The following is a 16,049-nucleotide window of genomic DNA, read 5'->3' as shown; positions in this document are numbered from 1 at the left end:
TATGATAAACCTTATCACTGCTTGTGACTTACCCACGTCTAAGTATTTCGCAATAACTGTAGCGGCAATTGAAATTGTTGTAATCATTAGACTTACCTGAAAATAAACAAGAAATAGCGAAGATACGCTATTTAAATGAAAATTAGAAAATTTAGAAAATGGGATAGTGAATTTATTAATCAATATGAAAAGAGGAGTAGATTTCTCGTAAAAGGTGTTTAGTTCTTGAAGGATTTTTGGTTCGATATTAATAACATAGGTACCTAATGATAAAAGTTAACGTGAATTATTGAAACGTTGACTGGCCTATTCGCGCAATTTTCAGTGACCTTGCTTTTAGGTGGGTACTTAGTTTCAGCAGAGTTCGGTTTCAGTCCCGTTTCTGGGTGTAATGTTAATCTTATGTTAATCTCAGTTAGCACCCGAATCTTAAAGATTTCAGTATGAAGTATTTTAAAAGACCTCTTATAGAGTTCTAACAGGACGTCTTAAATATCCCATTTTTCTGAGCTCAGAATTCAGAGTTCTTAATGAACTCATAAATGAGAAGACAAATTTTTGACGTCCAAATAAATATATTTTTATCTATCAGATCTCATACTCTCATAACCCTGTATGAGAATTTGGTTTGCATTTGTCCACGTTTTATGAGATTTTTTCCGTAGGGTTCTTGAGGTCTTAAAAATGTCATTTAGACGATATGAAGTCCAAATATCAAATCTGAGCTCATACGGACTGACCTCCCTGCTGCAAATTTCAAATAAAAAACGATAATTTGTAAAGGGAAGTTATTGTAAACTATTGTGTTTGAAACAGGGATAGATCTATCTGCAATCCAGATGGCTCAAATAAAAAGAGATAAAAATTGTATGGAGCCAAAGTAAAAGAAGAAGTATTTTTTTATGTCACTAGGTCGGCAAACAAGCGTACGGCTCACCTGATGGTAAGCGATTACCGTAGCTTATAGACACCTGCAACACCAGAAGCAAGCCAGCGCGTTGCCAACCCAATCCCCAATCCCCCCAGGAGCTCTGGTCACCTTACTCACCAACAGGAACACAATACTGCTTGAAAACAGTTTTATTTTATATAAGTATTATATCATTAATAAATAATTAAGGATCAAAATCAAAAGTTTTAAATAAAAATTATAGTAAAAAAATCTATATTTTGTAAAATTTGCTTGGGTAGTTGCGCGAGGCCTCTGCAAGAGCGAGGCCCCGGCGATTGCCCTGTTCGCCACCCCCTAAGGCCGCCACTGGGGTTAAAGCACAAGCATTAAGAGCAACAATAGTGTGATTAAGTTATTCACATAACTTAGGTATCTTTTTTTCGTTAAATTATTTCCATCTTTTACAATGCGATTCAGTTACTTATTATTCTTTGAATCTTATTATGAAGTAGAAATAATAATTTTCTATAATAAATATAAAATATTTGTAATCAGATTGCTTCTTCATCATCCACTTCAAAAGTTGATTAACAAACATTATGTAATTCAGAAGTACCCAAGCTGGAAAAATGAAATAGGTATCATTATTAAAAGATAAGAATTGCTAAGTGGTATTTGATTTTATTGTTAATCTAGTTATTAAGAGTGTTGTCCAATAGATTATATACATATCATGATGGTATATGTATAATATAAATCTTTGAATTGAAAAGTAATTATAAAAAAAAGCAATGCTAACTTGGTACTAAAACTTCAAATATAAGTCATTCTATAGGTATAGGTCAGGATATAGGTATTTAAACAAAGTCAATTTGCTCTCCTTATGGGTAAAAGCTTTTTTTTTGGTATCGCAGGGGAACCGATTTACGGGTGATATCCAGGACGCCCGGGTAGGCAGTCCTAGACCGTATGTCGGCTTCAGCATTTGGGGGTGCGATACCGACCAACCCCTGCGGGGAGCCTTCAGCCGGTTTAATTAGAGGTTCCCGGATCTGCAGGCAACAGGATCCCGCCAGCGACAGGCTGGCCTCAGCGAAAAGGCCTGACTTCTCCTCCATAGGGACTGACCGGCTCACCTCTGAACAATCCCGACGACGCTATATCTAGCAGGACCGGGTCCCATCCCGGCCCAACACTGGTACAGGGGCGTTACCGGAGGCGCATTAAGTAGCGTCTCCTACGCGCCCCGGTTCGTCGCCTGCGGAAGGAGGCCTCGTCGGCGGCCTCCTCTCTCAATAAGCCTTCTTTATGTGCCTTCTAAATAATTATAGAGCTCATCAGACATGGTACTAAGTGTTGTCGAAATTTATCTCAGATTTTCTATACAAACACAAGTTTTATTCTCTTCACTAGTCTTCATTTTGTTTTCGATAATCAAATTTAATCATCTCGGTTCTCAACTATTTTCAGGTCCTTTTATTACATACCTCAGAATAGATAATTATTTTGATGTTGTAAGAATAGAAATGAATAAAAAACCACGTCTCATTTAAGTAATAATTATTATTATTGGAATAAAGTACAATTCTTTAATTCGAAACCAACATTATCTATATTTTTTTAGAATTATCTCTTCCTTTACACCAAATTACCGCTATATATATATTTGGCAATATAAAAATAATCAATACATTAGACTTGAGATTTTTAATCTTTCTACCTAATGTTTATAAATTATATTAACTTAATTTTCAGCCAGAATACACAAATTATTCTATTGTTTAGTTTGTTGTAGTTAAAGTGAATGATTTTAAAATATCATTTTGTATTTTTTGTTGTAGTATTCGAAATTATTATTACTATTTAGTCTAGATTTTCAGAATATAACAATTCCAGTATTCTGGCCAAAATTATATTATCTTATCTAAATTGGAATACATTTTTTAATATATAATACGTATTTTAGAACAAAACAGATATAAAAATATACATGTTCATAACAAAATTTATCAACTTTCAAAAATAAATGACAAAGAAATTACCTTTTCGTACGACAACGATAGGTAATGATTAGATTCTTGAAGTACACCATTTCTTAATAATATTTATGGATGTGTATTTTTTCTTCTTATTTGACCTTGTGCTATAAAGCAAAGCTGTGAAAACAACTATTATAGTAATGATACCTTAAAATAAAATATATTTAATGTCAGACAAACAATATTTATTACATACTTATGATCTTAAAATTAATACATTTTGGCGAACGTTTAAGACTTGACGACGAGGCTTCAAAATACTAACTGCGAATAATTTTAAAACGTAATTATAATTATTTAATTTATTTTGTATAAAAAGGGAAACATTTACTTTTACTACGTAATAATCAAACTATGCAAATGCAATAGCATTAGTTTGAATAAAATTCTCAAAATCTGTATAAATTATTGATTTTGTGATGATGACATTGATTTAATTTCAATTTTGTCTCTTTATAAAGTATGATTGGATTTAATGGAACAACAAAGCAAATTAAATATTTATGTTTCTTACACGTGTACTTCGTTAGATATTACATTATATTGTAATACACTTCTTAACGAGCAACTTAACATCTATAACTAATAAGGTCAAGAACTCACGGCGCGTTTTTTAACCGCAGTTATGGTAAGAGATTTTTAAGCTAAAATTACAGAAGAAATAGCTACAAAATTCGCGACGTACTTGAAATAAAGTGTTTTAAAAGGGCGCACTTTAAAAAAATGAATCAGACTCGGTAAAAACGAATTATTTTTTCTATTATCGAAGACAGCCTGTAGACACTTTTACACAAGAGTAGACGCACACAGATATTTTTTTATTCGTGAAAAACATTTTACTTACATTAAATCTAGCTTTATCTATTATATACTTTAAGTAGCAGATTTATAGCCCACTATTCAAAATAAAAATGATAATAGTCCTTATTTCTATGACATAAGAAATAAAATTTGCTCATTTTATATTTTAAAATTCTAATTTAGTATGCGTCTTTCTTTTTTTTTGGTCAGGTTTTTACAATTCTTTTTACACCATAATAACTTTTATTTACATTATTACAGAGATCATTTAAATATCATCATCATTTCAATGCGTATAAAGTCCCAAATAATACATAGAATAAAAAAAACTACATTAAAACTTTATTAACAAAAAACAGTTGTTAAGGTCAGTTCACATCGAAATATACCCGTTTTATTTCAACATATGATTATAAAGAATTAAATGATATTTAACTAACTTTTTGCGACTTGTTCTATTATTAGATATTAGTCACGAAAATATTAAATTTAATTTCTAGATAAATTTTATATATTATAGCATCATTTACCAACTATGACAATTAATATAATAAGAATATGTTTGATTTCTCATCAAGAAAGTGCTGTGGTTATAAGCCAAATTATAGTGTTCTTTAATTATGAAAAAATAATAATTAATAATGAGAACATTTCAAATGTGAACCAGAGGAGATTGGGATAAAAAAAGTTAAATGATCATCATATTTATAAAGATGTCCATCTTTTCACTAATGAGATATTAATGTTTACACCGTTAAATATTACATATAAATGTATATTTACACACTGTTTGATCTTGAATATTTTTACTATTATTGTCATTTCTAGATACTATTTGAATAATAATTATGTCTGACACGAAACTAATTTTTTGTTATTTAAATGAAAATGCTGCATGTACATTTTTAAGTTACGAAACAAAAAATAGTTTTACTGCACGTTTTTGGATTAAAACTTGTAAGTTAATTTAAAAAAAAATCCTCAATAAAGTACACGCATGTCATTATATCTTCCCATGCTATAATTTAAAAAATAATTGGAAAATGGAAAAGTGGAATTTCCATATAATAGTTAAATAACGCTTCAGCCTGTCCTATCCCACTGCTGGGCATAGGCCTCTTTTCCTATGTAGGAAAAGGATCAGAGCTTAATCCACCACGCTGCTCGAATGCAGGTTGGCTAGATTAAATAACGTTAATATTTAACGGTGTAAAGTAATAATGATAGAACATTTGGTGCTAAGGTCGTGACGCTGTGATTAGAGGCAGTCAAAGAATCGCCGTCAGTCCCCCACTCATTTGATTGCTCGTGCCTCCGGTAGGAATGCGTCCCAGTAACGGATTGCCTTGAAAAAAAAAATGAATCATATAATAATTCCATTTTAGTTTAATTTCTAACAGCCCATATTCAGAGGAGTAAAATATTTAAATATGTGTTTCTTTAATTCTTTTGATAGAATGCTTGGGATATTACCTCTACTTCGAATACTACAACGAAGTAATAGTGCTTTCAAGCAATGTTGTGTTCCTGTGGGGATAAGGTGACCAGAGCTCCTGGAGGGGATTGAAGGCAGAGTCGGCAACGCGCTTGTGATGCTTCTGGTGTTGCAGGCATTTATAGGCTACGGTTATCGCTTATCATCAGGTGAACCGTATGCTTTTTTGCCGACCTAGTGGTGGTGGGTATGGATGGCTGAAAATCCCATAAAACTTGAGCTCCTTTGTTATCTTGATGACGCGCGAGATCGTGTCGAACTGCTACGTGCTGTGTAGTGTGGTCTGTAGAGAGCAGTAGTGCGGCGCGGCGGTCTCACCTGCGCCTCGTGCTGCATGTGGTCGTGCAGGTAGCGCAGCAGCGTGGCGCGCAGCTCGGACAGCCGCAGCTCCTCCCAGCGCTCTAGCTCCTTCTTGATGACGCGTGAGATCGTGTCGAACTGCTACGTGCTGTGTAGTGTGGTCTGTAGAGAGCAGTAGTGCGGCGCGGCGGTCTCACCTGCGCCTCGTGCTGCATGTGGTCGTGCAGGTAGCGCAGCAGCGTGGCGCGCAGCTCGGACAGCCGCAGCTCCTCCCAGCGCTCTAGCTCCTTCTTGATGACGCGTGAGATCGTGTCGAACTGCTACGTGCTGTGTAGTGTGGTCTGTAGAGAGCAGTAGTGCGGCGCGGCGGTCTCACCTGCGCCTCGTGCTGCATGTGGTCGTGCAGGTAGCGCAGCAGCGTGGCGCGCAGCTCGGACAGCCGCAGCTCCTCCCAGCGCTCTAGCTCCTTCTTGATGACGCGTGAGATCGTGTCGAACTGCTACGTGCTGTGTAGTGTGGTCTGTAGAGAGCAGTAGTGCGGCGCGGCGGTCTCACCTGCGCCTCGTGCTGCATGTGGTCGTGCAGGTAGCGCAGCAGCGTGGCGCGCAGCTCGGACAGCCGCAGCTCCTCCCAGCGCTCTAGCTCCTTCTTGATGACGCGTGAGATCGTGTCGAACTGCTACGTGCTGTGTAGTGTGGTCTGTAGAGAGCAGTAGTGCGGCGCGGCGGTCTCACCTGCGCCTCGTGCTGCATGTGGTCGTGCAGGTAGCGCAGCAGCGTGGCGCGCAGCTCGGACAGCCGCAGCTCCTCCCAGCGCTCTAGCTCCTTCTTGATGACGCGTGAGATCGTGTCGAACTGCTACGTGCTGTGTAGTGTGGTCTGTAGAGAGCAGTAGTGCGGCGCGGCGGTCTCACCTGCGCCTCGTGCTGCATGTGGTCGTGCAGGTAGCGCAGCAGCGTGGCGCGCAGCTCGGACAGCCGCAGCTCCTCCCAGCGCTCTAGCTCCTTCTTGATGACGCGTGAGATCGTGTCGAACTGCTACGTGCTGTGTAGTGTGGTCTGTAGAGAGCAGTAGTGCGGCGCGGCGGTCTCACCTGCGCCTCGTGCTGCATGTGGTCGTGCAGGTAGCGCAGCAGCGTGGCGCGCAGCTCGGACAGCCGCAGCTCCTCCCAGCGCTCTAGCTCCTTCTTGATGACGCGTGAGATCGTGTCGAACTGCTACGTGCTGTGTAGTGTGGTCTGTAGAGAGCAGTAGTGCGGCGCGGCGGTCTCACCTGCGCCTCGTGCTGCATGTGGTCGTGCAGGTAGCGCAGCAGCGTGGCGCGCAGCTCGGACAGCCGCAGCTCCTCCCAGCGCTCTAGCTCCTTCTTGATGACGCGTGAGATCGTGTCGAACTGCTACGTGCTGTGTAGTGTGGTCTGTAGAGAGCAGTAGTGCGGCGCGGCGGTCTCACCTGCGCCTCGTGCTGCATGTGGTCGTGCAGGTAGCGCAGCAGCGTGGCGCGCAGCTCGGACAGCCGCAGCTCCTCCCAGCGCTCTAGCTCCTTCTTGATGACGCGTGAGATCGTGTCGAACTGCTACGTGCTGTGTAGTGTGGTCTGTAGAGAGCAGTAGTGCGGCGCGGCGGTCTCACCTGCGCCTCGTGCTGCATGTGGTCGTGCAGGTAGCGCAGCAGCGTGGCGCGCAGCTCGGACAGCCGCAGCTCCTCCCAGCGCTCTAGCTCCTTCTTGATGACGCGTGAGATCGTGTCGAACTGCTACGTGCTGTGTAGTGTGGTCTGTAGAGAGCAGTAGTGCGGCGCGGCGGTCTCACCTGCGCCTCGTGCTGCATGTGGTCGTGCAGGTAGCGCAGCAGCGTGGCGCGCAGCTCGGACAGCCGCAGCTCCTCCCAGCGCTCTAGCTCCTTCTTGATGACGCGTGAGATCGTGTCGAACTCTTGCTGTCCTCGCTCGACTTTCGCCTCCCACTAGAAAACGGTTGTGGATAAAGTTATGGCATATACGTAATTTGAACGTCACTTTATAAAAAAATATTCCATGGCAAAACATGTCATAGGCATTTTAAAATGTCAGGTCATTTAACAGAGTTCAAAGCCCAACCGATAACGACCGAAATATTTGAATGGGTAAACACGCTAATGAAGTAATATTTACACAAAGTCTCATCTCGAAGTCCATTTACCACCTCGTACCCTTTCCTTGTAAGTTAAGCAACATGAAAGAAGTACCTCAATAATTTCATTAGCTGCTTGTTCCATTTTTTCAGGTCTGTTGGCTAGTTCCGCTTTAGCCTTATTCTCTCTTCGCTTCGTAAGCTGCATCTGTGCGTGTTGCCAGTTTTGAAATACCTGTACAGTAAATTAGATTTTTTTTTATTAAATTTAATAAATGTTTATAATAATGCTATAATTTCAATTATTGGGACACTAATAAAGCATTTCAGACAGAATATTATTAACATTAAAATCAAAACAAACTAAATAGTTTATATTAAACTAAAGTATCTCTAAATTTTATTACTAACTAAAATTGAAATATAATTTAAAAGTATAACTCTCATATGAAATGTAAAATAATTTATTTTCCAATTTTGTAAATACTTGCCTTGACTCTTTCATGAAAGACGTCTTTAATAGCTCCGATCAGTCCGAGGTAGTCTTTAATGTGTTCTGTCAGTACATAGAAATCTGTGTTGGCTTGTTCATTCCTTAAATGTTCAATCTGTAAAAAATAAATAAATTTATAACAGTGACTTAAAGTGGTAAGGCACTGGCACCTAGTGAGGTTGGCTTAGGTTTTTGTTTTTTATTACGAGTCATAAAATGTAAAAAAAAAACGCATGTATTTGTTTTTTTTTTTTTAAATACGTAAGTAAATATATATGTTGTGTTTTTGGGTGTGTGTAAGAGCGTATGTATATGTGTGCGTGCATATGTGTGTGCGTACGTATGTATGTGTGTGCGTACGTATGTATGTGTGTGCGTACGTATGTATGTGTGTGCGCGCGTATGTATGTGTGCGCGCGTATGTATGTGTGCATGCGTATGTATGTGTGTGCGTGCGTATGTATGTGTGTGCGTGCGTATGTATGTGTTGCGTGCTTATGTATGAGTATGAGCCTGCGTATGTGTGTGTGAGTATGTGTTCGTTAGTATGTGTATGTGCATTCGAATGTGTGTGTGTGTGTGTGTGTATGTGTTTGCGCATTGGATACCTTTTCGTGCAGGTCTGACAAGTGCGAGAGCGCGCGCGACAGCGGCGCGTGCGGGTCTGCGGCGGCGGCGGCGGCGATGGCGCGCGCCGCGTCGTGAGCGCGCGCCGCCAGCTCGCGCCGCTCGCCCGCCAGCGCCTCGCACGCGCCGCACAGCCGTCGGAGCCCACTCTCCAGAGACTCAATGCGGGCGACCCGCTCCTCGAACCACTGTTCAGTGCAATTATTGTATTTAAGAGTATATCACTTTCTTGAGTTATGTATTAACACAGTACACAACAATAATAAAAATTAAAATAAATTACAAAAACAAAAATAAGTACAAAAGGTAGTTACTTTGACATACATAACTGTATTGAGATTACAAACAGACACTCAAATTTTATTTATTCGTATAGAATATAGATTAACAGACATTTTTTTAATAATTAATATTTATTTTTAATAATTGAGAACAATTTCATGCTGAAACCAGTATTTTGCTTCAAGAGAAAGTACTGTACTGTACAGTAATTTCTCGTAACTGTCTCATTATGACACAGCCGAGATTTTTTCTCATATGAAGGACATATTAGATTATTTATCACATTATTCAACTGTATGTTGACGAATACCCCTTGAGACTTAATTATTAAATGAGAACGATATAATTTTTCATAAACTGCTAATATTTAAGTAAACAATAGAATATTTTTTTTAAACTTTAAATTAAGTAAATAGGTGTAAATATAAATACCGGATCAGACTCATCCATCCTATACGTGATCTTGTTGACAGTCTCGCCCACTTTGTTGAACAGACGCAACATTCCCGCGCCACTTAGAGCAGATGTGCTTGTTGCCTTAGGAAGCTCCGTATCTATAGAAGTTAGAATTTTGGAATATTGAAAAAAGCCATAAGGGCTATCATAAAACTAGAATACAATAAAGAAAAAAATAAGAATATTTTAGAGTCATATAATATTCTATAACGAAGTTTTACTTTAATAGTACTTAAATGTAAAGTTAAAAGAAATTATTAGCACTGGATGTAATACTGCCGCAATTCAATAAAATGCCTTGAATTTTTATGATAAACCTAATTCTAATCATGATTTTTTTTTATTTGAATAACAATACTGTTTCCTTGATCGATTCAAAAAGTACGATATTTACAATTTCATTATCATATATTGTAATTATATGATAATGAAATCATAATCATAATAATAATGAATGCAAGAAATCATAGTTGCATTTTTAATATTTGTAAAGCATGTTTAATTGACATAAATTTGCTTTTTATGTTTAACATCTTACCGGACTCTAAGAACTCCCTAAAATCGGGGTCGATGCAGAGTACTGGGTGTTGTGCCACGCGGTTTAGGAACCTTTCTAACGCGGCTCGCCTTCGCTCCACGAATTGAGACTGCATGCCGGCCGTTGTGTTGCCATTTGCACTTTCAGTTGAAGGAGTCGATGTCATTTTTAGTTTTGTTGTACCTGAAAATATGGTATAATATTTATTTGATAAATACCTACTATTTTGTATTTGATATAATTCAAATTATAATTAACTTATATAAATCGCGATTGTTACGGTTTTAATGTATTTTTTTTTTATGACGAACAAGGTCAGATTACCGAAAGTAATTGTTTTTTTTTTCAGTAAATTGTCTTTTTAAATTTATTTCTCAGGCATAAATCATGTCACTACACTTCATTAAACAATCGTAAATAATAGGTTGGGGAAAAAGTCTTTTTGTATTTTGTATTAAAATTACAATAAAATCTTTTTGGTTGTATTGTTTCTATTTGGCTGTTTTTAATACCATGAAAAGGTGACATTTTAAAAATAAAATTAAAAACGAAAAAAAAAAACTGTTTCCCACCACTTTTCATTTATTTTTCTGTCCGACAAAATTGGTGAATCCCACGAATAAATTCGATACATATTAGCGCGACTCAAGTTGCGAAAAAAAAATTGTGATGTTTATGGATCTGATGCATTGTCAGTAAGAGTAGCACAAAATTGGTTGCAGAATATTCAGTTAGGAAATTTTGATGTCAAAGATGCATTTCGCTCTGGTCGACCAGTTACGGATAAACGTGACGACATTTTTGAAAAAGTGTAGCTATATTGAGTAGTTACGATATAGCCAAAGATCTAAGAATTGACCATAAAGCAGTCCCATTTTAAAAAGGCTCACTCACGTCAGCCTATCGCAGTCCACTCCTGGACATAGGCCTTCACAAGTTTGCGCCAAAAATGGCGTGAATTTATGTGTGTTGCCCAATCACCACGCAGGGCTGGCTTTGTCACACCGAAGACGCTGCTGTCCGTCTTCGGTCTGAGTATTTGAAAGCCAGCAGTTGGATGGTTATCCCACCATCGGTCAGCTTTTTAAGTCTTAAGGTGGTATTGGAACTGTGTTATTCCTTAGTCGCCTCTTACGACATCCACGGGAAGAGGAGTGGCTATATTCTTTACTGCCGTAACCACACAGAAAAAAGCTGGCTATCTATAAAGCTCGATATATGGGTGCCACATGAACTCACAGAAAGAAACCTAATGGACCGTGTACCTACTCATTTGTGATTCTCTCTTTTGGCGTAATGATATCGAACTATTTTTGCAGAGATAGATAACTGATGACAAAAATTGCCCCTATGATAAGAATATACGAAAGATATTATCGTCAAAGGTTGGCCAAGCTGCACAGACAATCGTGAAACCCGGGTTGACACGCAATAAGGTGATGTTAAGTGTGTAGTGGGTTTGGAAGCACATCATTCATTAATAAGCTTTTACAGCCGGGCAAAAGCTTCGATTCGGATTTCAACTGTTAACAGCTGATGAGATTTTAGCAAGAAATCGAGAATAAGAAGCGAGAATTGATCAACCGATCTTGCATCCTCAAATTTCCATCTGTTTTCGTCTCTTTAGAATTATTTAGCTCATGTAAAGTTAACATCACCAGAAGACTGTCAAAACATTTTGTCGCGGTTTTTTAATAAGAAGTCCCAAAACTTTTATAGGAAAGTTATCGAATAAAATCACGTATATATTATAATATCACGTATATATAATCACGTATATATAATTCATGCAAGTAAATTTTGTAAAATTTTACCTTGAATTTCTATATAAAATACGAACTAACTTTTTCCCCGACCTAATATTTCAAATATGTACTAAATAGACAACTCACCGACAATACTCTTTTCTGGCGCTGGTGGTATTATTCTACCAGAACGTAGATATTTTTCAGTTAATTTTTCATGAAGGCCTAGGAAGTCTGAAAATCTTCGGAGTACTGCAAATTCATGACGACTAAATATTGGCATATTCGTTTTTGTGAGTACACGGTAAGCTACATATGAACTCATGCCTTCTCCGATTTTTTGCGGCTCTGTGACCGTTATGATTATATTATTGGCACGCTCTGTTGCTATCTGTAATAAAAAAAGTTTGTCTGTGCAATTCATACACGGCAGAAGTGATACTTCTTAGAAGTAGCCTTTTAGTAGACGAGAGATTTTTTTTCACCGAGAATATAAAAGACTGTAATGTATTCTCATTCTTTCCTATAAATTCATGTATTTGTTTCTTTATCGTGTCGCATTTTCGTTTCATCGAGTTTCAAGTCACAACAATTGTACAGAAGTTTCGATTCAAAAATTTGATTTACATTTTATTACAGTATGCTTGTATTAATACAGTAAAAAAAAAAAGCTATAATGGTTTTTTACTGAAAAATTATCAGTGATGTTGTGTTTGGAAAGATATGATTTCCTTTTCTTATTATTAATAAGTTTATAAGAAAAAAGTTGAATAATACAAGTATATTTATACATATTCAAATCATGATCATCCTTAACACAGATTATACTTATAATCCGTATAGGATGATCAGTCTGAACTCAAATTTTTTTTTGTGGAATTAAACCTTTTGCATAAGTCAAAAAAAAAAAAAAAATTATTGTAAAGAGTACCGTAGGAAATACCTACTGTATGCAAATTTACACCTCCAAGGAATACTACATAGCATTTTAGGTATTCATGAAATAAAACTAAGTACTACTAATTAGCGATGTGCCGAGTAAGGCTTGACTTGAGTCAGACTCGATTTCTGCTTTGGACTCGTATACTCGAGTACGCCAGACTCAAGTTGACTCGAGTCTACACAACAGTGACTCGGCACATCACTACTAATACTACGAGCAAATTGTATATTTTGCTAAAATTGCTTTTGTAACCTACAATAACTCGAGTTGCCTTAGCATTTTTTGGAGTTGTTGAAATAATGATTCGTTATGATAAGATATTAAATTTTATCAAATAGTTTGTGACATAGCTATTCAATAATAAAGTTTAGGTATACATAATGGACAAATACATCCAATAATACATATCATTGAATTTATATAGACAATCAGTAGTAATGCGATCTGCCCCGATTATTGTTATAAGCACCTGATAGCAATTGTCATTTATCATAGGCGAAATATCTACCAACCTTCTCCCATATGGAGAAAGAGGTATTTGATGAACACCAGTGAATATTATAGGCTGAATCATTGATAAATAATAAATATAATCAAAATTTTTGTATCAATTTAAACCTTATCACAAAATATTGTCTTCATTATTTTGTATGATCACATTGGCTAATAATTAGCCTTAATCATATTATAAGCATTATTCGAGATAAGAAGTTAAAATTTGCTTCTTATATTTACATTCATTAATTTAGAAAGTTTTGTTTTCTTTTAAACTACTCTTAATTGTACTATAAAATCTTAATTAGGTTCAAAAATATTATCTAATACAGTTAATATAATTTGAAAGTTATATTTTTCATAAAATAATGATTATGAAAATAGAATAAAAAAAAAATTATAACTTTGACTTAAAGAAATAAAACTGACCTCCTCCATAACAGGACTGTTGATCATTGCCGTAGATGATGTGATATCCCCTAAAGTTGCCTTTTCTAAAATATCTTGAGCACCATTCACATCAGGATCGAGACTGACCTCCTGAAACAAAAATATCTTTATCATTAAAATATCACATAGAATTAATATATAAAAGGTGAGATTATATTTTGTAACGCAATTTGATATGTGTGAAGCAATTAGATTTGAGTCATCAAACACTTATATCAACGTTTTAATATATTTCATGTTGTCAGATAAATAAATTGTCTATATATACTGATATAATATTTTAAATATATATTATTACTTTTTTTGTTGTACACCTACTCACTATATTTTCTTGCTGGTTGGCTTGCTGGAAGGTTGGCTGGTAGAAAATGCATCAGCATTAAGCCCGCCTTTTGTACACACTTTTATTAGTGTAATTATTGTACAATGAAGAATTTAAATAAATAAATGTGAAATCTCCTAACGATAGATGTTTGTGACTTTTTCCCTCAAAAGCTATTGAAACAATTGTAATGCTTGTTGTGTTGACAATTGGTAATCCACAATAGCAGAGAGTGAGCTCTCTGCTATTGTGGATTACCAATTGTCAACACAACAAGCATTACATACACATAGTAACATACACATAGTACATATAGTATTATCAAATTCCAAATAAAACTGAATTAAGAAGGTAAAATCATAGGTGAAGCTTATATTTTGTACTCTCAGTATTTATTTTTTATAAAGGTCATAAAATAATTATGTGCAATTTTGAAATATACTGAGAAAAGTAAATAAAATGCTTAACTAGTATGTTTTTAATAGATTTTATTGGATATTGCATTTAAATGTATGTAATTAAGCTTTGAGAAACTAATATGATAATAAAATCAAATGAGTTACAAGCAATGTTGTTATGCTATTTTAAGATGCAATAACACTCATAAGTACATTGAACTAAAAAAGATAGTTGTAAAATACCTACATTAACAATTAAAAAAAAAAAAAATCTTTTCAAGGTGAACTAATAAACAAGTTACAATAGTTCACCGTACTCTCAATGATAAGTCAAATACGTGGTAGACGTTGGTAATCAAATTATCGTGTAATAATGAAAGAACAACAATTTAGCGGTACCTTTTTCAATCAACTATTTATCAAATGAGAGATAATGCGTAAACATTAATAAAATATAATGGGGCGTCATTAAGGGACGGTGACGCCTCTGATGTACGCCGGACGGATGCGAGTAAAATAAAACAGATTCCTATAAGATACCTGGACCGCCGAAGCGAAGAGATCTTCTTCATCTCTATTCTCGTTGTCAATTTCAACAGTACTGAATGGTGTATCGGATGCCTCCGACATTGTGTAAAGACTTTATTAAAATTCCTCAGAAAACTTTAAAATGTATTAACGCTATTTAATCAAATCCGAAAACAGCTAGATAACTTTATCGAAACGAACAGTTATGGCTTATATGACATTTCATTTCAACGCAACTGACAGATTCGTTATTGGTACAGATTTATTATTTGTTTATTTTGTTAAATATTAAATTAATTTATTACAGTAGATGATCTTATTTTGATTCGTATCAATAATATACTATAATTGTTAACTTATACAATCAATTTATTAAATAAAACTTAGAATAAGCTTTAAATTACGTTGTTAAAATTTTCTTAGGTATAACAGTTCGAAACGTAAGACACGTCAACAATTGTCAGTTGTCAAAACATGACAATAGTTTTGTCACAACTATCCAGAAGAAACTACAACATCAAATTATTGTGGACACCTTCACATATAGGAGTAAGGGGAAATGAACATGTGGACTTTCTGGCACGTTCAATTGTTGACAGTGACAGCGGCAGCCCTGTTGATGAGAATGTTGCCGTACCATACACTGATCTATTAGTTGCTATTAAATCAAAAATCCTATCTGATTGGCGTGATCTTTGGCGACAAACCTTGTTAAGAAAAGGATCTTGGTATGCTCAGATAAATCAAGATATTGGAAAAAGTCCTTGGTTTACTAAATCGCATCAACATAGAAGCAGAAAATATTATACAATACTATGCCGCTTGAGATTTGGACATTGCAGATTTAATGCACATTTGAATCGTATGCGTATCATCTCATCGCCCGTTTGCCCACATTGCACCAACAACTCTACACAGTCTTTAGATCACATATTTTTTGAATGCTCCGCTTTTAATCTGGAACGCCTCTTATTTATAGCCAACTTGTTATCAACTTCTGGACCAAAAAATGTCCCGCGCAATACACAAGATTTATTGACTAATTTGGATAACTATACTAGTATATTTGAATTTATTTGCAATACTATCAATGATATTTGAAACAGGATCAGGACCTTCATTCATCGGATGTGAAATT

The 16,049-nt window shown here is 36.3% G+C and overlaps 1 protein-coding gene across 1 annotated transcript; it reads right to left on the bottom strand.

The window, feature by feature from the left end:
* Positions 1-5,026: 5,026 nt before the first annotated feature.
* LOC123661743 (sorting nexin-2) lies at positions 5,027-15,124 on the bottom strand. Its single transcript, XM_045596686.1, has 10 exons — positions 14,924-15,124; positions 13,643-13,753; positions 11,923-12,166; positions 10,031-10,213; positions 9,469-9,590; positions 8,736-8,942; positions 8,126-8,242; positions 7,750-7,869; positions 7,336-7,488; positions 5,027-5,077 (listed from the first exon to the last, which is right to left on the bottom strand). Exons 1-10 carry the CDS (start codon positions 15,011-15,013, stop codon positions 5,027-5,029), a joined length of 1,398 nt encoding a protein of 465 aa, XP_045452642.1. The 5' UTR covers positions 15,014-15,124.
* Between the last annotated feature and the right edge of the window lie 925 nt (positions 15,125-16,049).

The sequence above is a fragment of the Melitaea cinxia genome, chromosome 17 (genome assembly GCF_905220565.1).
Source record: "Melitaea cinxia chromosome 17, ilMelCinx1.1, whole genome shotgun sequence".
Classification (NCBI taxonomy): Eukaryota; Metazoa; Arthropoda; class Insecta; order Lepidoptera; family Nymphalidae; genus Melitaea; species Melitaea cinxia.
Note: the sequence above shows the minus strand (reverse complement) of the source record. Positions and strands in the feature narration are given on the sequence as shown.